The sequence below is a fragment of the Mugil cephalus genome, chromosome 13, assembly GCF_022458985.1.
Source record: "Mugil cephalus isolate CIBA_MC_2020 chromosome 13, CIBA_Mcephalus_1.1, whole genome shotgun sequence".
Lineage (NCBI taxonomy): Eukaryota > Metazoa > Chordata > Actinopteri > Mugiliformes > Mugilidae > Mugil > Mugil cephalus.
In genome coordinates, this window is record NC_061782.1 from 19,556,422 (window position 1) to 19,583,703 (window position 27,282).

At 41.7% G+C, this 27,282-nt stretch overlaps 1 protein-coding gene across 2 annotated transcripts in view; it reads left to right on the forward strand.

Moving 5' to 3' along the window:
• The first annotated feature begins 2,176 nt into the window (after positions 1-2,176).
• Positions 2,177-27,282, forward strand: part of LOC125019278 (inactive phospholipase D5-like) — a 47,222-nt gene continuing 22,116 nt past the window's right edge. For both annotated transcript variants that reach the window (XM_047603952.1, XM_047603953.1), the window contains exon 1: positions 2,177-2,611. In XM_047603952.1, coding sequence (XP_047459908.1) covers positions 2,606-2,611 — 6 coding nt within the window. In that variant the 5' untranslated portion in view covers positions 2,177-2,605. The remainder of the gene's footprint in view (positions 2,612-27,282) is intronic.

Sequence of the window (27,282 nt, forward strand, 5' to 3'; positions counted from 1 at the left end):
GTTCATGCACATTTGCTGTAACTTAGTTTGGTTTTCTTTTCCACACACATAATAAACATTTGATAACAAAATAACTGTAGTAGCACTGCCGTTACCCTCGGTGAAACTCAACTACTAACAGTTAGCAGTGGTTAATTTATCCCCCAGTGGGTGGTTCTGGTTACTACAGTCATGTGAGTGATCAAGCACTTGTAGCCTTTGTTTCATTTACTTTTCAAATAACTTTATGTTCGGGTCAGCCACTCTTCAATTAAACAAGGTAAACATCCGGTAATGTTGTTGTGCAACTGCACTAATGGGCAAGTGCAACATTCTTCAGCTAAAGGTCGTCCCTGTAGTTTTGCAAGTGATTTGTGAAAGTTGCCTGCGGAGTGTGGGTTTATGGGCTTTTATTGCCGATGCAGTAAAGTTGTTCTAAGCAACAGGCGCCCCATAAAAGACATAAAGACTATTTGCGAGGGGTTTAATCTTGAAGAATAACACATTTGCTGTGTCTTTTACTGTTGTGTGCGCCCGGTCCCGGTGCTCTGTTCTCCATAATTTAATGATTGCATGTTCTCTCTTGCTATGTAAATGTTATCATGTCATGTGGCCAGTGAGGTACTAGACATCCCAGAATCAGTAAAAAAAAAAAAAAGATACAAGGCTATGTATGTTGCATTTTTATGTCATGGAGATAAAACCTTATCCATCAGTCTGTCCTCTGTGAGTTAGCACACTTGTGACATGAAGCATAGCGTGTGTTATGCTACTTCTGGTCTATAAAGAATGTCAAAGCATGGGTGTAATCAGTGGCTCATTTGTAACACATTGACATTTGGAACCACCTAGACTACCAGCCTAATGTGTTTCCTCCCCCTCTGTGAGGAAGACAGGGTTAATGCTTGGGCTTTGTTAGTCTGTTTCTCATCAATAAAATGGCGAGTAGGCTTCAAACTGACCGCGTTTATGTTAAGCCTTCCAAAGAAAAAGAAGTGCTGCGTACAATCAATTTTATTCAAAGTGGGAGCAGGGTTGTGGTTTGTAGGATTTTTACAACTTGCAGCGGGGAAAGACTCAGACACATGAACCTGTACATCAGGCGTTGAGCAAATAGATATCCCTTGATCTTAAGATGAATGACAGTGTGTTTGGATAGCTTCAAAACACTTTAACATTAGTTTGAAGCTGCTTCTTAACATAGAACTCTTGATTTATGGAAAGCCATTATTAAATGTTAAATAATACATATGTAGGAAAAAGGACTCCGAATAAAAGTTAAAGAATAAATTAATAAAAAAGTTAGTCTTTCCTACTTATGCCAAGCCCTCGGGCTATTTTAGAACTCATAATATGATGACATCCCCTGACAACTGACAGGTAAAAGCAAGCAGGCAGAAGACTATTTTTATAGTATATATATATTCTCAATCCTGTCAATCCGTTTCTCTGTCTTATGCCTGCTGCGCCTCTGTAATGATCTCTGACATGAGAAGTGCAGCAGCCCCCTCTGCTGGAGGAGCTGTGTCATCACACAGCTCCGGGGCATCTGGACTTTAAAGGACCAACTATCCATACTCTGCGTCTGAGCAGGAGCTGCTCTGCATTTCAGTGTGCAGTACAGTGTTACTGTTGCATATTAAAAGCTGGGAATTTGATTTGTGTTATCTTTATTTGATATCCCTCGAGACAATTCTCGAAAACCATCTCTTTCTTCTCCATCTTTCTCTCTGAGTTGTGCTGGCTGCAAGTCATTTGCACATGTCATGTCTTCCACTGTTATTGAATCTCAGCCTCCGCATCTGAACCAAATTCGGTACTCAGCATTCGGAAGAATGGGCGTGCATGGCGTGTGTTGTAATCACACACATTAATTACAGTGGATGGAGGGTGGAGGACCTCGCTGTCGTGCGGAGTAAGGTGAGACGAGACGAGCGGGGCAGGCAAATGCATGGATGAGGAGAACCCGGCCACCTCATCCGAGCCCTTTTCCGGGTGTACACGGGAGAACAGTGAAATGTGAGCTGCCTGTTAGAGGGAGAGAGTGGCGGTGAGGAAGGAGGCGGAAGGGAGGGAGGGAAGGAGGGAGGGGGAGAGTTAGAAGGAGGTGGACACATGCGATACATTGAGATGAGAGAAAGGAGGAAAGTGAGACAGAGAAGAGAAGGCAAAGAGAGGAGAGAGGAAGATGAAAGAAAAAGTGTGAGGATAGATAGATAGATAGATAGATAGATAGATAGATAGATAGATAGATAGATAGATAGATAGATAGATAGATAGATAGATAGATAGATAGATAGATAGATAAGGTGCATTCTCTTGTGCTACAGTTTTCATTCATGTAGTCGTGGGTGAGACTAGGAGCAGCAGCACTTTCCCTCCCTGTCTCATACACTCCTCTCACACACATGCACGTGCATTTACAAACACCAACACACACACTTTTGCTGCGGAGAGGGACGAACTCCCCTCCCCTGTGACTCCGGGGGAAGAGGGGCAGTGGCAGATTTTGCAGCTCACACACAGACACACACACACACTCTGTCTCTTTTTCTGTTTCCCACATCACACAAGCCCAGGAAGGCACATGTGCTTCAGAGTGGACTAGCAACGGAAGGGATGCGCCATGAAGGTGAGCCGTCTCTATTTAAAACATTTAAGAGATTTCACGCATCCACCTATGTATGTCTCTGCATCTACGTATGTGCAGCTACACATGTCTGTGCATCTGAGAATATTCTCGACCTGTGTGCTGCAGATGAGGCAGTGATAACATTTCTCACTGGAAGTGTCAGATGTTCCGACTGTTCTTTAGCACCAAGTGTTTCTCACTTAATTCAAAGTGTGCGCATGCATGTGCGTGTTAATTTAGTGTTGCGTCGGAGGACTGTTGTTCTGGTGCTGCTGTGGAATTCTGTATACTGTATGCACTTTCTTCTTTCCTTGAAAACACACTGAATTGTGGGGCGTGTGCGTTCTGTGCTCTCTCTGTTGTTGTAAATTCTACTGTATATGAGCTCCTGCGAGCCTTTGGCGCTCTACCTACCCATTCAGAACAAGGTGCTTTATTGACTCGTGTATTTCATCCAGTGGCTGTGACTGTGGCACGTCTGACAAGCACGCCCACCGGGCCAAACTGTACCCATCCAACACTCCTTAAAAGCGGTGTCGCAGCTCCATTAGAACTTTTAGAACCTGTGAAGTGCATGACGCTGAGCAGAGACGCTGCTGGGCAGCTGGAGGTAGATGGATTCAGGGCTTTCTTTTTTTTTCATCTGTTTATCGATACATTATGTTCCGACCTTTTTTTTAGTTTAGTTTTTAGATATTTTTTGTGTTGTGTGATGTTCAGGGTTTTATTTATTTAAATGCCTTAAACAGAAATAGCAATGAGTGCCCTTTTTTTTTTAATGTTTTTAGTATGTTGGATGATGGCGATAATGTGTAGTGTTAAATCCACACAAAGCTTGTATACATCCACCTTTGCATTTCTTTGCTTTTGACAGGATTGTATATAATTGATATTAATGATTTATGTGTCAGAATATTATTGCTCATGCCATAAGATATGGTAGGCGATATATATAGAGATGTGTTCTTATGCATTTAGAAGATTTAACGAAGAAATGAGGATGCAGTGTTGAAATACACCGACCGGCCACAACATTAAAACCACTGACAGGAAAAGTAAATAACATTGGCCGACTTGTGACAATTCACTGTTCTGCTGGGAAACTTTTGCATTCATTAATGTGGGTGCTGCTTAGACATGTAGCACCCAGCTAGACCAGACCAGACACCCCCATCCCATGGCAATGACACCCCTTGATGGCAGCAGACATCCCCAGCATGGGGCAAAAAAAGAACAGAGATACGTTTACGAACAATGCAAAACCATGAAAAACAACACAAGGTGTTGACCAGGCATCCAAATTCTGAATTCAAAGCTTAATCCCCTCAACCCATAGGACTCAATGTCCCCCACTAACAACATTCTGTTGCATGTCCATGTCCATTCTCTGATGAGTCACAACTGTTTTGGAGGCACAAGGGAGACCTACACAGTATTAGGAACGTGGTCATAATGTTGTGCCTGATCCGTATATTTGTATTGACAATTAAAAGACAACAGTCTTCAACCTGGACATATCTTAGTCCAAACTCTCAAACTACATCCTGTCAGTTACATAATGTTGTGTCACTAATTACACAGAAAGTCAAGTGTCCCTTGAGCTCATTACATTGTAACACATATCAAATCAAGGAATGATGAAGGAGAACAGCAGGGTGTTCACCTCGCTGTGACTGGACCAGCCCTCGCTGGCTGTCAATTAGTGATCAGTGCACATCAAGAAGATAATCGGCGGTGCTGTTGTTGTCTTTTACTGTAAACGCATCCGGCAGCTGCGACCTCTCAAGACCTCTGTAACAAGATTTCCCTTTACTATTACTCCTCGTTCCGCTCTCGATTCTCCCTCTCCATCTTTGTCTCCCGGTGCCTTCAGTCTTTCAGGCTGGATGCACGGATCACAGTCTGACAAGTGGGCTGCTCAGCCAAAATGACTGGCCAGGTCTGACCCGCTACACTCAGACTGCCTATCTCCTGCTGGGTAGAAGTAAGAGAAGGGAAGAGTGCAGAAGTGTGGGAGGGGTGGCAATTTGAAAACGTAACACTAAGAAGAGAACAGAAAAGGAGAAAAGACAATGACGTGCGGCAAAGGAGATGGCAGAGAGGAAGGCGAGAGGAAAGAGAGACTTTCACAATTCTGCTCACAGACAGCATCGCTATGTCGGGTACACAGACACGCATTCCCACATCAGTGCACACTCATGTATCAGCACGCAAGGACACACAGAGAAACAAACCCAGGAGCCATCAGAGCATGGCGCAAAGCACTGGCAGACAGCAGAGCGCAAAACACCTGAAACGGTATCCATGGCAACCAAACTACTGGCTCCCGCATGATAGTCAAAAACAGTGGTGCATTTGCCGCGTGTGATATCTCTTCAAAGACAGGTCGCTCCGGTCATGTCTCACTTCTTTAGGGATGTCTGCGTCGAAGGTTAGGGTTTCAATTTGAGCCGCCGCGTGGCGTCTGCGGAAATAAGTGTTTCGCTTCATTCGGCTTCACAACTCGTCATTTCACTCCATTCTCTTGCAGAAATAAGAAGCGGTGAGCCGAGTTAACAAGCCGCACGCTAATAATGAACAACTGGCAAATTTGTGCACAAGGAAGTGCTCCTGGCACAGATTGTTTGAAGGATTGTGCATCATGAGCTCTCTGAGTTCTTACTGTATCACTGTTTCTGCTCAGGATGTGTGTGTGGAGTGTACTGTTCATACAGTGTTGGTGAACACACTGACTATTCTGAAGACATTTACGAGCGTTTTACTGAAGGACGGCGCTGAGGTTGCTCGAAGTGTCCCAAACTACCTTGGCTTGTAAATAACCTGAAGGAGAAAATGGATAAAAAATAAATAAATAAAAAAGCTGAAATAAATGAGAAATGCATGATGCAGCAGAAGCATATAGATCGGTGGTCTGAACTGTCTTTGCTGTCGCTGCTACATCTGTCCAAACTTTAATGTAATCTTTGATTAACTTTCAAACAGCATGAATCAGAACTTCATGACTTATTTGTTCTGCAGAGCAGGGTCCAAATCCATCTCTCAACTATACTTTAAAAATATAAACAAGAAATCTAACTCAAACAAAATGTAATACCCTTTATGAAAAAATATGAATTTTATTAATATTATTAATTATTGTATATATATTTTAAAGACATTACCCACTAGCTCAACTACATCATTAGTCTGTGGTGCTATATTAAATCATCACACTCACGTTGTGTAGAACATTCAGTGGCGCTCTTGTCTTTGTCACATCTGAGAGCAGACGGCCTCACCGTCGCTGCCACTTGAACAACTGGAGCACTGACAAGACTTTGTAGTCGAGCAGTAAACATGCTATCTTATAAACTGCAGTGGCTGATGGTGAGGCTCATGGGTAATGTTAAAGACAGTAAATCCCATGTTAGGATGACACTGGTGCACACTCGCTTTAAGGCATCCTTAAAACTGTCCCCATATATCAAATAAAAGAGACACAGATATCTCCTCAGTGTCACTCTGGATCTGACGCTCTCATTTAAGTCTAAGTGTTCAAAGCCAGATCATTATTTCCCCATTTTCCCACCAACAAGCTGAACAAACAAGCCCTGCTCTGATTCTCATCTTGGGTCCAAAAACAGAGACACTGAGGCCATTAGAGCCATGGCTCTGTGGCTCTGTGGCTGTGTGGATGGGCATGTTCTTCGTCATCCAGCTCTAACAAGGGTTTAACCAGGGAAAACAAATGGCACCTCTCAGGACATTACAAGATCCGAGCAGGGAACACACAGTCTGATTTATCAAAGCGTTAATTATGAATGTGCCTGATGCAAAGGACAGGAGGGGGAGTAGAGGACGGTGGTGTCACTAGATACATATTTACTGTATATTTATACTCCCTACGCATTTTATAAATGACATTGATTTACACTAATGGGACAAGGTAGGGTAAGTCAGATCCATTTTCACTACTGTAATAATATATCAGTTAAACCTTGTAGTTTACGTATTTGTTTTCTATGGGACATGTGGCATGCTCTAGCTACTCTTTCCGAGACTAAAATGATCCATTTCCCTAAAGGCTCCGTTGTGTTTGTCCATGTCTCCGACTGTTCAGGTTTTGTGCAACAAACGTGTGAAAGTTCATCCATTCTGTGTGTGCGACGCTTCACTCTGCATCAGTTCTCATTAAGCTCCTGCCGCTGTTGAGTTAGGAGCTACATTAATTTCACTTCCCTTAACGAAGGGCGACGCGGCAAGCGGAGAGATGATCAATTTGAGTCACTGTCTTGAAGAGGATGATTAATGGCGGAGTTTTTGTATTTGGAACCTTTTACACAACAACAGCTTTGCTTGACTTTTCAGAGCAAAGCCAAGCAAGACCTTGATCGTGGTTCATGTGCAATAAAGCCTCCTCCTTACATACAAAGTCATTCACTCGCCCCCCTTCACCTTGTAGCTCTGGATCCGAAGGTAACCCTCTTGTATATTCTGTATTGAATTGAATTGAATTGAACTGAATTGAATTGAATTGAATTGAATTGAATTGAATTGAATTGAATTGAATTGAATTGAATTGAATTGAATTGAATTGAAACATTCCTCAGAGATTTTGGTCCATATTGACATGATAGCATCACACAGTTGCTGCAGATTTGTCGGCTGCTCATCTATGATGTGAAACTCCTGTTCCACCATGTCCCAAAGGTAATGGTCTATTGGATTGAGATCTGGTGACTGTGGGGGCCATTGGAGTACAGTGAACTCATTGTCATGTTCCAGAAACCAGTTTGAGATGATATGAGCTTTGTGACATGGTGCATTATCCTGCTGGAAGCAGCCGTCAGAAGATAGTGCACTGTGGTCATGAAGGAATGGACATGGTCAGCAGCAATAATCAGATAGGCTGTGGCATTTAAACCATGCTCAATTTGTACTGAGGGGCCCAAAGTGTGCCAAGAAAATATCCCCCACACCATTATACCACCACCACCAGCCTGAACCATTGATACAAGCCAGTATGGATCCATGCTTTCATGTTGTTTTCGCTGAATTCCAACCCCAAATTCCTGTTCTTAGCCATCCAAATGCTGCACCTGAAATCGAGATTCATCAGACCGGGCAAGGTTTTTCTAATCTCCTGTTGTCCAGTTTTGTTGAGCCTGTGTGAAGTGTAGTCTCAGTTTCATGTTCTTAGCTGACAGGAGTGACCGGTGTGGTCTTCTGCTGCTGTAGCCCGTCTTCTTCAAGGCTGGACGTGTTGTGCGTTTAGAGATGGTATTCTGCATTGGTTGTAACGAGTGGTTATTTGAGTGACTGTTGCCTTTCTATCATCTCCGACCAGTCCGCCCATTCTCCTCTGACCTCTCACATCAACAAGGCATTTTCATCTACACAACTACCTCTCACTGTTATGTTATGTGACTGGGTGATTAGCTATTTGTGTTAACAAGTCATTGAACAGGTGTACCTAATAAAGTGGTCAGTGAGTGTATATACTGTCAACAATGTGGCTGCCCCATGTGGGTTCACCCAAAGCTCCAAGCCTTCTGTCAGCATGGTGGACTTGGTAATAGGAATCCAAGTTGTGGGTTTGTGTCATGTCAATCAAGTGTATGAGACCCTCTGACTGAGTGTTTTGCGACACAATTTATTTTTGTCTATTATCGCTCCAACTTGCTGATCGTAATTATGATTCGACAGTCCCCTGTCAGCACATCTCTGCCAACAACACCCTAAGAGGGGGGCTGAAATTTAAATACACGTCCTACAAATGAAAGTGCTTTACGAGAAAGGTAAAAGACACTGAACTGTAATGAAACAGTATGTGCATGTAAACAGCAACTTTGTATAGCAGCTTTTATACCGGTATCAAAGGTCAGCTTCCAGTGTTGACTGACTGACTGACTGACTGGTGATGAGCAGTGTTCACAGGTAAAGTGAAGTCAAGAGCTCTGATTGGAGACAACCACAGAACTGAACTTTCTCACAGTGGACAAATTGACCTTTAACTGTTAAATGTCAGACTAGTAGCACAAAAAAAAGTTAAGTATGAAAAGTATGAAGCAGCACTGCAGATGTCGTGTAGTTTTTGTGACAGTGTTGTTAATCTGTGCAAAAGTGTGCAGACTCAGGGATTTTAAAGTGAGCTCGCCGTCCTCGTGTTAACCCTGTCACTAAACTTCCTGATGTGCGAGCTCATTACAGTGAGCACTAGCATCTCTGGAGGCTGCGCGAGGGAACGAAGGCCAGACACACAAAAAGGCTGACAGACTGTCAAGGCCATACGCTCAATAAAATTCCTGTCATGCACTCTGCTCGAGGTAAAAAATGGCATGGGGCAAATGCAGTCTTGTAGATGTCTAGCAGTCCCGACTGAGGTATATGGTAAAAGACAGCCAAATCCAGCTTTCTCTTAGGTGCTTTATTTTCTAATCACAGATTAATAAGAGTCACCATTCTGTTTGCGAGGCACAGTGGCGTTAGGAGACAACTTATTTAAACAGAAACGGACAAGACAACAAACACTAAATGGATTCATTTGAGTTTTGTAAGTTGCATATTTCTACTGCTTCTGAGCCAACTAAATCACTAACACATACTGTATGCTTAGTGCTAATTGACTGTACATAAAGATGGACATCACCCACAGGATCTCGAAAGACATTCGCCATCTTGGCTGTTCCTGACTCCGTCCAAGTCTGGTCAGTTCAAATATGGACAAAGAGCTGGAGTTTCAGTTGAGCTGAGTTAGTCAGCTAGCTCTGCATAAGAGGACCGGCATGTTTCTTAGAGCAGTCATCCCCAGCAGGATGCAGACACAGACACACATGCACAAATGGTTAGGGAACAACTCAAACACCAATAACAGTGCAAGGTGTTGATCCCAAACTGATCAAGTATCTGTGTATATGTCCCCGTAGGGCCCAAAGACCCCCACTAACAACATGCTGTTGCCAGAGACCACAGGACACCCTCAGAAGACCCATGTCCATTCTCTGATGAGTCACAAACTGATATAACTTACAACGGATTATTTAAAGTTTTGGTGAAACCAAGGGTAGCAGCACCAAATAGTCAGAAGAAAAAGTAGCCCCAGTGCCCCTTGTAAGTGATTGACAGATGTCGCATTTGGGCTAATTCCAGTCAGCCCTCAGGCAACTGGTCATTGGTCAAAGGTGCTGCTGGTACCAGGTGTTTGCATGAATGAGGAGGATCACTTGATTTCTAATTCATTTTCCTCATTGTCTTTGGAGGAAAAGTTGGAAGTTAAGATACTGGGATCTTGTCGGCCAAACAAATAACTCAAAGTGACAACGACAAAATCACAAGTTTTGTGTTTCTTGGTCTGAAAGAAAGGTCTGGCTAATGGCTAGTGTAGCCAAGAATTCACCTTTCTGTTTTCCTTTGTTTCACATATTTTGCACGAAAACACCAACTGCGTCTGTTAAAAAGGTTGTGATTGTCATGTCAACCTTATGATTAATGCTTGAAGAAGTGACTGAATAGAACAACACTTGCAGCTAATTGAGTGTGAAAGGGAATGGTGTGAAAATAGTGTTTTCATAATGATATTCATAGTGATATTATATTCTACTGTCTCAGGTTAAAACAGCACAATCTTTTCATTCAATGAATCAGAGAAGTTGAAAATTCCCCTTGATTTAGGCATTTAAATGTGGGAACTGACACACATTGGGGCCAACTCTCAAATGGTCAGTTAAGGAGCTCTAACTTTGGGCCCTTCCATGTTGCTTTCATTTTTCCAACACACTGAGGGTGTAAGATGGCAAAGAAAAATGACTACTGACTCAAATGAAACGTTTGGATGATCAAGGTCTTTCCAGTTCATCCCCTGGACCCTGGGAATATCTGTACCAGATTTCAGTTTCTGTTGAGATACTCCAGTCTTGAAGGGAGTGACATTTTCAAAGATCAACACCAAGTCATCATTAGAAGAACTAAACAGTGAAAACCTGCCGTATGAACATTTGGTTTAAATCTTCTGCTGTAAAACAAACAACTGAAGAGCCATTTGGAGCCACTCCATGCTTTCACAGACGACCACACAAACACACATTTGGTAATATTTCCTGAAGAATTCAACTGAAAACTGAAACGCCCAAAAGGCATCATCCACGTCATTGTGATTTGCCTACTAAAGGAAGCTGAGTCACCAGACAGATAAATGTCCTGAGAACATGAGTAATGCAAGTACACTCACACCTTCGCACACACATACGCTCGTAGTGTTGACATGCTGACGGTACTACGCAGACATCCAGACATATAAGCCACTCACACCAGAACCCAGTAAACATTCACAAGCGTTGTTCCTGTTAACTAACACAGTGTCAGAGAGCTGCTGCTTATTCATTTATTGTAATCGCCCAAAGCAAGCAAAATACTGCCATCTAAAAAGTTTTGTGAAAGGCTGTGGGACTACAAGTCGCAGATAAAGGTCACAATGAAGAGTTGTTGTTCAGCTGGATTTTAGCTGCACTGCAGATATGCCATCACTATTTGGAAAGCAGTTCATCTCTCACCAAGAGAGATAACTTTATCTGGCTTTAAAAATAAAGTTTGGCTTTGACGCAGAGAAAAGGTTCCTGGCCTGAGTCATGTTTCATCCACAGAGTTGCGTAGGCTTTGCTTTGGGATGATCGTCACACACATGATTTGTTCCTGAAAATGGACACATTGCAGTGGCTACTCCTCGGCTGATATCCTGAAGTCCAAGCTGCCGATAACGTCCTCACTCGGGCAAACTAAAGCCCAGATGAATTAAACAAGAGCAGACAGAGAGCAGAGCACTTAATGTGAATCAATTCATGACAGGCTTCCTTACCGCTCTCCCTCTCCCTGCATTTCTTTGTTCCTTGCCATCTTTGCAATTTAGCCGAGGCCTGTGGCTTGTCAGGGGCTCAAGCCCGAGCAGCTCTACTGGCAGAGCTTTAATGAAACACTTTTGGCTCATAAAGCTTGCGCGTGCTCGAGTGGGCATGTGTGTGTATGGCTACTCAGTAAACCATCCTCTCTGTCTATATACACCAGCTGAGCCAGTGTAATTGAACATCCTGCTGATTCCACCACAAACACATACAATCTCACACACAACACATTCGAGATGAGTGGAGTGTAGCTGCTAGCGATGTGACCAGTGGCAATCGGATACACTGACTACTAGAGGAGAGCAGTGACAGGAAATGGTCGGAAGTGCCGAAGAAAAATGCAGGCATCTGTGAAAACATCTACTTTTTAGTAAGACAGGAACGCTGTGTTAGCTAGAGCACTGCAGTCAACAAGAACACATGTCCCATGTATCACTACATTGATATATATATATATATATATATATATATATATATATATAGCTGATATATATATATATATATATAGCTTGGTGTATTTGTAATGACAGAACAAGGACATGTTCACGCTGCAGAAAAACATCATTAAAATATATTTATTTAGTCATATGAAATGACGACTAAATGCAAGTGCAAGTGAAATCTACAGACTCTAACATCAGCTCTAATTATGTAGATTGAACGTAACATTCAACATCTGCTGCCTCCCCGAAACTGTGGTCAGTGCTGCTCCTCCTGTGCCTCATAACCACAAAACAGTGTACGGATCCAGTCAACTTCAGCTGGCGAACATATTGGAGCATTTATCAGCCACGCGTTTCCCTGAGGAGTTAGTTGATGTTAGTTCTGTAGCTGCCAGACGTGAAAAGTAGGCACATTTCAGCAGATAAATCCAATTAAAAGGTGATTTGTTCACAACTTTTTCTGTTGTCGGAGCAGCCAAAACAGTTATTGCAGCTTTAAGAAAGAATTAAGAATGCGGCCTAATGTTAGCAAGGGACATGATAAAAACTGAGTCAAGGCCAGTCAGAAAATATGAAAAATGAAATCAAAAGTGAAAACCGATTTTTTTTTCCCACGACAAATGTAGCACTGCATGCAGGCAAAGAGACAAAGATTAGAGAATACAATGAGAGAGAAGTCTAATCCGTATACAATCAAAAGGGCCAAAAGAAACTCACTGCTGTGAATACATTTAAATATTTACTGTATCAGAGCTCACAAAGGCACGACTTAACTCAGACGATGAGCACTGTGTCAGTGTTACACAACCAAGTGCAAGGCAAGAAGAAGGACTTGGCCAGGACTGAGCGGATGGAGAGACAGAGGGTCTGTTGGGCTCCAGTCCCATTGTGCCTTCATGTCATTTTAATGGGACTATAATTGACTTATTGATTTTGAGAGCACAGCCCACATCAGTGGACACAGCTGCTTTGCAACACAGGCAGACGTGAGGGGACAGAGACACAGAGTAGTTAAAGAGCACAATAGAGCCGAGAAATGATGTAACAGCTGCGAACAGGATAGTAACAAAGTTTTTATTTAATATCAACCAATTCTCCAGAAGGTGCACTAAGACAGAAAGTTGGTTTTAAAAGTGTCTACAGCTGGAATGCTTTTAGGCAGAGCCTTGGATAATCGCCCTGTTAGAAAAGATGATACATAACAACCAGTCATTGTTCACACAGACATGTTCAAGTCCTTGGTGCATACAAGTAAGATGTACCGTTTATGAAAGAACAAGGACTTCCTGTGATGGAAATAAAAGTCTTGGTCAAACTGACACTTTCTTGACAAAGTGGAGGTCAGTCAGGCTCAAAGGGGTCTGTTCTTCAAAATCAAAGGAAGAAAACAACAGGAGTCAGTTCTTTGAAAACCGTGACAAAGCAAACTTTCTCGCAGTGGGAGCAGCTTAGGTACTTTTAGATTTATTTGAACAAGTTCTGAGATTATTGGCTCTACCTCAAGTCACTGGAGGTCAGTGGTGAACAGCAATGTCTGTGAGAGCTACAAATATCAACTACAACATGTGGACAAGAAGAAAACCTAAAAAAGACAAAAGTAATGTCTTAATGCTCATGTTGATTCCATGAGCTCCAGTAACTGAATCAGATCAACGCCTCATCTAGCATTTGGTTCATGTTCTTGAGTGTTTAATTTTAGCAAACGATGTTTACTTGCTTGAAAAAATACAGAAGCTGCTTGGCAGGCATCTACGTAAGAGTATTAGGGCCACCCATGAGGGAAAATTAGAGGATGTAGATTTTTTGTTATCATGCACTTTGAGAAAAAAGTGGAAATTTAGAGAAAAAACTCGAAAGTAGACCTTTAAACCGACAGTACCATATGCGCATGGTACCACTGATACTCAGTACCGAGGCTTAATTAATAGTTAATATTAAGAATTTAAAATTGGATTGTGATTATTTTTTTTCAGTTATGATGCTGATATATTATATTGGACTGTTGCATGTCAACAGTGGCCTGGATATTGTCACACACTGTTGCCTTGTCTGCTGAGGGATGGATGTAAACTCCAAGGCTCAGGAGCGTGTCCCTATCCGCCCTTAGAGTCGTGAAGCCGGGCACAGATACGCTGTGGTTCGGGAAGTCGCAACAAGCGCACACAGTTTATACAAACCGGCAGTACCATCTGTACTCAGGGTGAACGTGAGGTCTTTTGCAGGATGGATAAACTGTGTGCTCTTGTTGGGACCCACAGGGAGTGTGCCATGAGCAGTGTTTGTGTTCAACGGAGACCTGGCTGCGCACGACTTCCGGACCACAGTGCGTCTGTGCCCAGCTTCGGCACAAATCTACCTCCTCTAATTTTTTTTTTTTTCTCATGGGTGGCCCTAACACTCTTCCGTAGGTGTCTGCGTGATTGCAACTTCTCTGATATCCGTAAAGCTCACCTCAAAAGTCAAAAACACCTACAGTATATTGTCGCCTCTGTTCTTTTAAGCCAAAAATTTTGAGAATTCTCCATCAAATATTTAAAGTGCCTTCCACAAAGCCGGATTGCTTGCAAGACAGAACAGAAAACTGGCAAGTCCTGAGTGGCTGACAAATGGATAACATGGAATCTGACATTGGAGGTGCTATCTACAACATGTTCTATTAAGTCTTGTCTTAGGTGGCATGAAAACCATGGAACCATGGAGACTATGGCATATTAACAAAACTTTGATGGTACCAGGCAGAATGGGGAAGCAATGTCCATATGTTTGGTTCCTACCTCCAAATTCACCACACTGGAAACAGGTCTGGTACTTTGGCTGACTGTGGAGGCATTGACAGTATATTCTTTTCAAACAGTTTTCGTTTTTTCTCTCCACTTAACTGCTGCTGATGCTCTGAGGTTCAAATCTTGTGAAAAGTCTCAATGCTTCTTGCTGCAGCGGTGCCCTAAATAAAGATTTATTTTACTTCAAACTCTAGATTCAAGGCTCTTTGGCACAAGAACAAACAGACCCATAAGTGCTGATTACTCTCCACCCAGTGTTAAACTGACATGATTTACGCTGACTGAACCCCGTCATAGTTGTAATTTGTACTTCTCCTTTAAGAATCAATACGTTCGCTATTTTTAACCCTAAATGTATCATCATGTCATGCTTTGTACTTTTCTTCATGAATCAATATCTTCATTCTTTTTGTCCGACCTTTGTGCGTCTTTCTGTTTCACACGCAAACGAGGCATTTTTAGGAGTGCATGTCATCCTCTGCAAGTCAGATCTAAGGCCAGTGCTGACGTTCGTCTTCGGGGACGGACAGTGACCTTTTTCTATTACGATGATTATTGAAAAGGCCAACCAATAGCTTCTACAGAGGTCGGGAAAGATTGAATTGCCTCAGATGTTTTCAAGCCTTCAAAAGAGAGAGGAGTCTAAAAAAAAAATCCAAAGGAGAACTCATCTGTGTTTTTTCTTTCTTTCTTTTTTTACGTTTGACCCGTTAATATAAAGAGCAGACCATCACTTCAGTCAGTTTTAAAACCACTAACCAGTCCTGACTGGTTGAGACACACAATTATCTACATGCTGAGCTCACAGATTTCACTAGAAGACAGAAAGCAGTCAGTTAGTGTTCTCCAGACGGAAAGGTGCATCCATCACAGCCCTTGTTTTCATGCTTGTCAGATTCTTGGACATTCATTACTTTCAGGAGCAAATTGACTCCCAGTTGGTTACAATCAGGCCAGGGCGCTCCAACTGAAACAAATAAACAAAAGAACAGTTTTTACTGCTGCGTGTTTTTCTGCAAAGAAAATTGCACACATAAGCTACAATTATTCTGTGCCTGAGACTCCGTGTGTGCAGGCGAGATATTGTGGATCAAATTGCCTCTGAACAATCCAGTGAGCTAACCATCTAGCCCAAGTGGCAATAGGGGAATAGATCCAGGGATGAAGGATGCAGAGATGGAGAGAGAGATGGAATGAACAGATTGAGAGGCGGCAGCACAGTTCCCAGATGAGCCGGAATTGATGAGTTTCTCTATTGAGCGTAGGTATGAGGCCGCACGACTGTCAGAGTAAATCTGAGAGACACAGGAGCTGCTGGGACCCACTGGTACCCAGACTGCCTCGAGAAGTGATGGATGTCGTAGTTTTTGTCTTAACTGACACAGGCGCAATTCAATTTAGAACAGGTTTATTTATAAGCCCCTTAGGTAGAAGAAAATGGAGAACATGGAGAGAACTGGTTTGTACCAGTATTTACTGTGAGTTTATTTGTAAAGTGGTTTAGATCAAGGGATATGGATCAGCTGTGTCAGCCTAATGAATTAGTATGAGCGTGTGTGTTAGTGGACATTCCTTTTAACCGTGGACATCTGCAGCATGAATTAGTGACCCCTAGACAAGATAAAGACGTTTGTTTGAGTTCCGTCTCACTCCTCTCTCCTCCAGTGAATATTTTTATTTTAACTGTAGATGCTAACATGGATGAGACTACCCTCCTGAAACCCTGCGTCCTCATATGGGGACATTAAGTTCTAGGTTTGTGGCAGCTTATTCTGCTCCATTTAAACTTTGATCCTCTTAACTAGATACTAGTTGGTGTAAAAGCAGTTGGTGTTTCAGATAATTCATTCTGCAGCCAATCACGTAACAAAAGTGGACAAGGTACAAAACCTCATCAAATTTTACAGTTGAAACTTGTATATTTATGCTTGTCAACTTTTTTAGTTCAATATGACATGGAAATTAAAACAATCAGCTATGACCATGCTTATCATCAAGAATTCAATTGAAGACATTGAGACTTCATTATTTTCAATTCTGCTTTTACGAAGCAACATTCAGACATGAAAATTAACATATTTTGTTAGATACTGGTGATTTTATTATAATGTCGAGTGAAATAACGGATGAGGACAAAAAATTTTGCAAAAACGATACTTCGTTTTTATAGTTCTTTGGTCCTACTAATCCCAAATAAAGAGAAACCGAGGAATTAAAAATGCATAGCAAGCAGAGCTGCTGCTAGTGATGATCCCACTGAAGGATATTGTTGCCCTGAACTGACCACACATTTGTAATTCAATCACTTTTATGAGACGACTGTCCTAAGGCAGCTTGCAGGCTTCAAAATAATGGGGATTCTGGAAATCAGAGTTTCCAGAAATATAAAGAGATAAGCTTTGGCCTCTCCAAGGTATAGAAAATTAGGTCATGTGCAGCCAAAGTGACTTGCCTTCACCCACTGATAACACTGCGTGTGTGCATCTCTCCCCAGGCGGTCATGAAATCACTCTTTACAAGTTTTCGGATTACCATTGCAAATTCAGTTGTTAATGTTAGCTGTTTGTAGTTTAGAAACGTTTTTGTTTCCTTGGACCTCAAGAAACCTTCAACCTTTAGGTGAAGCCTTGAAAGTGGCACAGTTTTCCCTAACAGCGAGATAAGTACAGGGTGCAAATGTTTGGGAGTTCAATACTGCGGTTAATGCTTTCCAGTAATAGTAGTTAAATCTATTAGTGGAAGGCAGCAATGGAAGCAAAGAGGAACTACATTACTGCAATGTGCCTTCACACAGATGTATAACTACTTTCATGGCTACACCAGCCTTTACAGAGAGAACGGGAAAAAGAAATTAGTCTTATTTTGTCTGAGAATGTGATGTTTGACCTGATGAATATGTCTCAACTTCATTACTTTTAAACACTGCATCTGGAATCCAAACTACTGGACACTACTGACGGTTCAAGAACTATTATTCCTTTAAAGGGAAGAAGATCATTTGTGCACATGCGGCTCTGTGAAGAGGAAACAAGAAATTATATAGGCACCATCAGGCCTTGACCATCAAAGCATGTCTAGAAACGCATGCAAACCTATAGAAGAGAGAAAAATAAAAGTTCCATTATCTGCTTGCAGAAGGCCATCTGGACCCTTGGGTGCATCACAGTGTTTTTTAATCACATCTGAGCTTGAAACATCAAAATGGATTCAAACACCATGACACGGTGTAATTAACAAAAAGCAAAGCAGAGCAATAATGAAGGCATAATTACATGTGACATGTGACAGGTACAAATCCTTCTATACGGAGAGTCTAATGTTGGTTTGGACAGATGCATCAGAAAATACTTCCCTACCAATCTTTTAGAAGGCCTATGTTGAAGACCTCGGTTTTAGAAGAATGACATCTATCCCATCGGTGAAGTGAGACTCGTTATGATGCACTGCCACTTGTCTAATTCAATTTAGACAGAATTTAACTATAAATAGCCATCATGTCAGGTATCAAACTACCTTGCAGACATGGATAGTGCGTGAAATAGTCACAAAATGTCAAACTTCAACAGGTTTTTGTCACTGTAACCTGAGTCATCAGTATCTTTCCCTGTCATTCCCGTCTGCTCCACGAATGTAAAATGCAAAACAGTCTAATGCCAATTTGTGACAATCAGTTCATCCAATCTTTGAAGACCAAAATAGTTTTCTGAAGTTGTGTTTTGCCTCGCCATTTTAAGGACTGTTTGTGTCCAAGGATACAAATTCCTAATTACATTTTGGTGACTGTCTGAAAATCCCATCAGACTGTGCAGGGACACACAGAAACCATTTATTTTGTGAAATACACAAATTCAGTTTCTTGGTGAGAATGATATGAAAAGAATGATAAATATGGAGGTACAGCCAGCAGCAGGCTAGTGGGATATCTCAGGCTCTGTCCAGATGTAATAAAATCTTCCTGCAATCATCTCTCACGCTCATTATTTAACATGTTAAATTGTGTTTGTTTAATCCACACAAGTGTTTATGGAGTGGTTATGTGCTGGATTATTTCTTGGCCCAACTCAGTGGTCTGTGCGTCGTGAGTCTGACGGGGACAGGCTAGATGTTTGCTCCTGCTAGTTTTCTTGTTTTCTTTACCTAAGCTAATGGGCCTCTGTTCCTGTCTTGGTGCACAGACACAAGATCGGTCCTGATCTTTTCTTACAACTCTTGGCAGGAAGACAAACTGTAAGCACATTCCCCAAAATGTCAAACTTCAACACAAAGTCAACACACATCATTTAATACACCTTAGTAAAAAGGAACATTTTGGCGTAGCATTGTAAGTGTGTTACCCTTATCAGTGTGAACGTAGCAGCTGTGTTTTCATGTGAGTATGTGATGATCTATAATAGTGTTACACGGGGGACGTTGCAAGTATGTTTTTATAGTAGCCTACTGCGCGAACAGTAATGTGTGCATGAATGAATAAGTCCCGGTGAGGCCGTAACATCCGTTGCATGACTCCACTGAATGTAGCTCTTAGAGAGTGGCCCTATGTTTAACAGGATGGAGAGAAATCTAAACATCTTTAGCACCCAAAACGTGTGCGTAGGTCTGTATTGTATATGTATAGCTCACTGGTGTAAATTATTTTGCTACAATGGGTTCTAGAAACTGTTCCTGTTGCGCAGTCATCAACACGAAAGTGAGCAGGTCCATAAATGCACAAGACTTGACAGAGCTGTCAAACAGAGTGATAGTGGAAAATCTTCAAAGACGTGTAGCTCTGGGCTTCCTGCCATTACAAACCAAGCACCAAGAATCTGGTCATCCATTCCTTTCTTTGATTTGACCAGCGGTGTCAAGCCGAGGCGATCGCTACTTTTTCAAATTAAGCAGGGATGGAAAAAGGGCCCCAGGCCAACCGGCAACTGCACTCAGTAATTCAAAGTTAACTCGATTTACTTTGTAGTCTTGAGGATATTTCCTACTCATCTACACGGTTTCATCGTCAGTGGTTCGTCATCCAAAACCCTCTGTGCAGCTTTGCAAAGCCCGTCTCATTTATCTCACTCAAAATCCCATGACCTGGAGAACAGAGGATCTTCATAAACACAACCTTCTTGCCCGTGTGAAGACTAGGCCGTATTATTATGAAGTCACATCCTTTAAAAGCTTCTGGGGCTGTTTGACTCTTCGTCTGAATGGCAGAGCACTTGGCACCCCTGGTTTGCTCAGGAGACTCGAACAGACAGTCTGAGCTGAACTAAGAGCGCACCGTCTCTCTGGAGGGGAGCACTCAATGTCACTTTCCATAAGGCAAGAGTAGGCTGAGGCTCAGAGGTGACGAGCTGCGACAGCACGAATGGAGCAGCACACTGCCATTTCTAAGAAACCAGAATAATTGTTCAGCCTCTCCACAGTAGCTCATTCGGAGTATACGCCTGCGATGACTCTGGCTAATCTCGGTCAATAAAATCCTGGCAGGATGTGTCAGAAAGAAAAAAAAAATCAATTCTCAAAGCTCCATGTGGGTTTCGTCTCACACGGAGGAGTTAGAATGAGAGCCGGTAACAGCAGATGAACATTTCTCCCGGTGGGACATAAGCTGTTAGCGTTTTTTTGATTTTTTAAATTCAAAGAATGTAAGTAAAAATGTAGACATAAAGTCAAAAACGCTTCTTCCTGTTTGCGCCAACGATTCATTCCAGCTGTCACTGCCTTGTCAGTCTACATCGCTTTCTGTGTCTATCACCTATGTGCATACTCAGCCTTTCAGAAGCAGAGTGACCAGCGTCATCACTGTCCCTCTTGTTTCGCCAGTTCATTTTGAACCTCTTCTAATGATGAAAATAGTTTAACTGTCCGTACAGAGAAAGTTAACTGATCAGCGTTAACGTCTTAGAACATCCCTTCAGTCATCCAGCGCTGACGACCAAGCTTCCAGCGGAGCATCTCTTTTCCCCACAGACTGGCGTGAAACATCAGTGTCACTTTGATCACAGTCTGTAAAATAAGACTCATGACACTTATGAGACCTGACAAAGTTGAACATCCACCTTACAATCTTGTGGTAGTGTAGCTTTTTGACTGGATCAGGATCAAAAGTTACAATAATCATGTACTGAATTTCTTTACTCCTTGACACCTACAGTTGGCGTCTTTCTGAATAACTGAATCAGAAGTCACCTCCACCTTAAACATTCAACAGTGTTGCTTTGATTTGATCGTGAAGAGTTTCTAACATGACTGAAGTAACTGCGTCTGAAACAAGTTGGCATGGAATACATAAAACACACAAAGAGGTTTGGTTAACTTGAGATGGAGCTAGGATGTTTCTCAGGCCTTATAAGCTACCCGGCTGCTGGCTGTAGGGTGATATTTACCGTACACATATGAGAGTGATATTGATCTCGTCTCCTTTGCTTTAAGAGGAAGATGCATAAATCCACTTCTCTAGTTAAGCTGTCCAGCCATCACTGACACGAGGACTTACACTGAGAAGGAACTCTTTTTGCTTTTGTTCTGTTTTTATTTCTGATAAGAACACAGTGAATCCACTAGAAGGAGAGAGGAAACTGAGGCAGACACTGACTGAGACGGTAAACACTACATAATCAAGGGCATAACTTTATGAAACCTGCCTTTTCTCAACACACAGAGCTAAAGAGAGAGGGCATGTGAGAAAAATACAAGAGCTTATTGGAAGTGAACTGCGTTCCCAGCATTTCGCTCAAAGCATCAAGAGACACACGCACACAAACACACACACACACACACACACACACACACAGACAAATAAACTTGCATTGTCAGCAGTTTCTCAGAGAGCCTGACAGTATCCTGTCTGATACAGCTCACTTACTGTCTATCATTCTGCACCTATGACATCCAAAAGCTACTGCACATAAAATATAAATAAAAACTCTTAAAGCTACTGACTGAGCTGCATGTGTGTGTAAATATAAATCCCGGATTCACATTCGCAACAATACCAATCACAGGTTTGGTTGTTGCAGCTGTTTGAGAAGAGAATGACTCTTCCCACCAGATTTAAACCAAGGGTTAATGTCCTAAAATAAAGCAGTGCTTCACCTCTTATCCACACGTTTCTATACTGAACTAGAAGAAAACAAGGGCCATACTGTATTGTATTGTGCTGAATTTAGGAATTCGGGGAGCTGATGGAGTTCATTCATGCAAATGACAACATGAAACAAAATGAAGGGTTTATAAAGATGCTACTGTCTGATCAGGTGAAATCTGACGCTCAGCTACAAATGAAAAGCAGTAAGGAAGGGATCTACTGACAGACTAACATCATTTACAATTGTTCTTTGCTTCGTCTAAAACGTGACATGTAAACGAACCTGGTATGAGTTTAGTGCATTTACTCTAATTGGGTTGAATAGGTAAAGTACTATTTTTTTTGCATGACTGCAGGGCATTTTTTTGCCATGAACTGTCAGCTAATGTATCAGTGAACACACGGCCCCTAAGTCACAATCAAGCAGAGATATTGCAATACCCGTCTCAAGGTGCAATGTTGAATTGCTTTATTAAAAATGCAAGGTGACTTTATTGCACTGAAATTGGTTTAGATTTGTTGGTGGGGAGCTTTGTGTCTCTCCTTCTTTAAGATAAACGTCCCTCTTTGCTAAAAAGAAAAAACGAAGAGCTTATAACAGAGAGCTTATAGAGAATCCATTGTTCTTTGATACTGATGGATTGAAGCCAAAGCCTGACAAATGCAGTGCTGCAGATGTTTTGCACAAATGAACGATTTTCTTTAACAAAAGAATTTCACCGTGACATCACCTACACTACCATCCATCACTTTAGTTCTTCCTTTATGTCCTGGATTCAGGTAAATACAGTATATAGATATATACACACAGAATTTTGTCATTTGGAAATGAATGGGTTGAATATACATAGTCAGAAAGTGCTGAGGTCTTCTGGTGCAGCATAAACGTGATGAGATGCTAGTTTCATATTCAGTGGAACAGATCAGCTGCCTCACTCAGATTAAGTTATTCCTTCGGGTCCATAAGTTAAGCAAATATGCACGACCTCATCTCTTCCTCTATTGACTGCTGACGACGCCGTATGGGCAAACACCTGAGTCTGATACAATTTACACAATTTAGCTTGACAGCACACAATTGAAAACAGTCCAGGGTCAAAAAAATAAAAGAAAAGTAATCTCGCTTTAATCCCACACACCCATTGAAATGCGCTGGATGCACTTACAGATGCAGCACTTGCCCACTGACACCATTTGCATGATACACTGTCGTCAAGTTTCCAACATCTGTGCGAGCCATCTGCTTCTTCCCACACAGTGAGCCAAAACCAGAACGTCAAGTGTGTTTTTCCTCCTTCAGGACACTTTGCTCATCTCACATGTGATTAAACTAGGGATGGATGTAGCAGAGGAGGAAAGAGAGACCCCCAGAGAGAGTGATGGAAAGCTAACAAAAGAACCCCATAAATGTCAAGATAGCAAAGACACCAGTGATGTGCATACAGACGAGCTGCTGAGCTTTTACCACCTGACGCATAAATCGTAATGATTTCTCCCGATCCATGTGCCAGTTACACTGAAGATATCAGCAGCTGTGTGTGTGTGTGTCACTACTTTATGTAAAATAAGAGATGCTTGTTTCATCTTTACGTTTCATTATTATTGTGTTTGCAGTCATAACCTTGCAGGTCCCCACAGACATCAACCTCCACCATGATCCTGTTGATTTGACAGTTTCTTCAATATACAATATCTTATTGTATTTAAGTACAGTTTTGAGAGAACTGCTCTCACTTGCTAGTTCATTAGTGACAACAAATGCATCATGATGAAACAGCCCAGCATTAAATCCCCCTTCATGACTGCTGCAACGCTCAGATTCTGATGAAACAGTATCAGGAAGATGGTAATTCAACTCTATGATCGTTGTTGAGGATGTAATTTGTGGTGCTGTTAAACGCGATTGAAGTGAACACAACTAACACACAAACTCTGACTAAATGAGGTGGTCAAAGTAATAGAAGTGGGACAGCACAGTACATTTCAATGGAACTACAAAGCGGAGTAGTTCAAATGCCAAATACAATAACCTCCATGGAGATAACATTCAGTGCACGATTGTTATTTTAGAATACATTTGTTGTCATCAGTGTACCTAATGAACTGGCAAATGTGCGCAAATTGCTATGTTTTACTCCGCTACACTTGTCTGACAGCGGGACATTTGGTTTATTTTTCTTTTTTTTTCTGATTAAGATTTTACCAAATAAATACTTATGACAAGCTGAGAGTTTGGAGCAGTGTCATCAAACAGATGTTTCAGAGAATACTCAAAAACCTTGCCCCGCTAATCTCCTCACTGAAACTTGTGTATTTAGTTTGTGACCCTTTGGAGGAGAAGTGACCTCCAGGTTGGACCAAACCACTCTTGGTTGATACTTGGTCGACAATATTTCAGAACGTACACATACATAATTCTGAGAGTGAAGAAATTCTTGAGGACCTTTAGGTTTTTGTAGCTGTCACTCACACTCCTGTACAGCGGTATGGGCTAGTGATGTGCAGATCAATACTGAAATATCGATACCAGAACTTTATGCTCTAAAATCGATTCTCAAATCAAAATATCGATACTTTCGATTCTTCTGTCATTCGAGCAGATGTACTGTATATCACTAACAGGAACACATCGTCATTTATGATGAGGGGGATAGAATAGGATGCAAGATGCAAGATTTAATTTTATAGTAGTTCTTAATAGTTAAAAATCATTTATTTTAATGGTCTTATTATTTTACTTATTATGTTTTTTTAGTGTAACTTGGCTACATAGTGAATGAGGGTCAATATACAAAGTATCGATATTGGATTGGTATTGCTGATACCAGCCTGAATTTTACTCAGTATCCGATCGGAAAGGAAATCACTGTATCCTGTCTGATACGGATCACTGTCCAACCCGTATAAAAACAAAAGTCTCAAGTGCCTCCTCTAATCCTCCTCCACTTTGTCACTTTTGCTGTATAATCACTCTTTTCTCTCTTCAACTGAGTGCTCATGGTTTTCTCTGGAAAAAAGAAAACTCTGCTACACCCTCCATACATTCACACGGCCGCTCGGAGTGCTCATTAGCCAAATTAGACTGGAATATGTTGTTCATAGTTATGAGGATGTTTCTGTTGTTTTGCTTTTGGTGTGGTGAAAAGTTCTCTTTTCCCCTGAAGGAACGTGACTCCTCGTTGTTGCCATCCCTTGGCTTGGAAGAAGCAGTCGTAAGAGGATAATTGGGCCCCTGACACTTTTCTCAGGCTGTACCGTGGAGAAAGTTATTCTTCTTTAACTGTAGGGCGCACTTAAAGATTTCCTTAAATGTGCTTCCAAAGCCACGGGGGCCATATGCCTTCTGTATCACGCACACAACCCGTCAGCTCACTGCAGTATCTCTGGTGTCATCCTGCTTTACTTCAGCACACGCTGTAGCTGCTGGACAAAGTGGAAATAGATTCCACTTCAGACAATCGCCCCGTCTGTTTTAAAATTCTGCAGAGAAGAGAGTTTTCCTCTTACTTGTGCATGAGTAGAATGAGCCAATCCTAAACGCACAGTAAAGGGCAGGACTAAGTAATTTAAAGGTTTGACAGAGAAGGGCAGCCGGCCTCTGATCTGCGCATATAAACATCCACCTTCTCCGGTCTGGGCTTCACCTCTGCCTGTATTTGTGCGTCTGTGTGCAAATAAAAGGACAGTTGTCGTGTGTATGGGTGTTACTGAGTCTGGCTCTGTGCCATCCAACTTGCACATCTCTTTTTAGATGAGCTATGTGGAGCTTTTCGAAAGAGCCAGCGTGCAGTTTCACTAAGTCGTGTTATTTATAAACCTTTTGTGCAAGTCACTCATGGCTAACTTTGCTTCTCGTAGAAGTCTGGATTATTTATTCATGTTTTTAGCCACAAGAAATAACTGTAAATGTAAACCTAAAAGCCTCCTGAATGCATTGTCAGACCGGAATACATACTGTTTGTGTTATATAGCTAGTAGTTTACTATAGTCATGTAGTTTACTTTGCTCTACATGGTGCATTTTCTGCATACAATAGAGTTTAGTCCTTGTCTGTGTTGCTCACAGCGAATTCTCCAGTTTTCTCTGGGATAATCTACAGACCTCACGTGAAATGTGCGCAACCGAATTCTATAAAGTGAACGGCCCAAAATTTGTTCACAGGACTGTGGATGTTCATAGTTTTCAGCATACACCGATCAGCCACAACATTAAAACCACTGACAGGTAAAGTAGGACCCAGGTGAAGTATGCAATAAAATAAAATAAAATAAAATAAAGAGTTCACAGTGTAGTAACATATATATTGTAAGAATTTCATGTAGTTTACCATTGTTATGTCCCTAGGTGGGGAATTTAGGGGCGTACACACAACAACCAAGGAAGCTGAGTCGGACTTATTTTGGTAAAAGTAACTGAAAAATGCTTCCCCACTGGGGAAGGATTGGGCTATGTGACTGTGCCAAATACACTGCATGCAAGTTGTATTTTTGATAGTTAATTTTATTTTTTAAGAACTACAGCCCTCTTGCTCAATCCAAAATATCAATAAAGCTCAAATCTGAATATTTAAGATCGTAAGAGTCAGGTTTTCTCTATTTTAGGAGAATATCTGAGTGTGCACAATTGTTAGGCAAATACTGGCGTGCAGAATTATTACTAAATGAAAAACAAATGTTTTCCCATCCCATGTGTTTATTTTCATCTCTTTAAGTGAAAATAATGAAAAAAATAAACATGTCTAACTTTTCCAAAAACAATAATCAGTGACCAATATAGCCGCCCTGCTTTTCAGTAACTTTCACAAGCCTTCCATCCATGGAGTCTGTCAATTTTTGTATTTGCTGACGATCAACTTTTTGTGTAGCAGCAACCACAGCCTCCCAGACACTGTTCAGAAAGGAGTACATGATAAATGGTAGTTTCAAGGTCTCAATACGGTTTGAGTTAGGTGAGGAAGGGGGCCAGGTCATTTTGCTGTCGTCTTTAAGGCTTTTACTGGCAAACCATGCAGTGGTATACTTTGATGCATGTAATGGAGCATTGTCCTGCACAAAAATCATGGTCTTCTTGAAAGATGCAGGCTTTTTTCTGTACCACTCCTTCAAGTAAGTGTCATCTAAAAACTGGCAGTAGCTCTGGGAGTTCATTTTAAGTCCTTCTTTAACTCGAAAAAGGTCCAACTAGCTCATCTTTAATGATACCAGCCCATACCAGAACCCCACCTCCACCTGGCGTCTGAATCGAAGTGGAGCTTTGTGCCAATTACTGATCGAGCCAAGGGCCCAATCCATCTGGTCCGTCAAGAGTAACTCTCATTTCTGTCCATAAAACCTTTGAAAAATCATTCTGCAGGTATTTCTTGGCCCAGTCTTGACGTTTTAATTTGTGTGTCTGGTTCAATGGTGGTCGAATTTCAGCCTTCCTTACTTTGGCCATGTCTCTGAGCACTGAACACCTTGTACTTCTGGGTACTTCAGGTAGGTTACAGTTCTTCAATATGCCA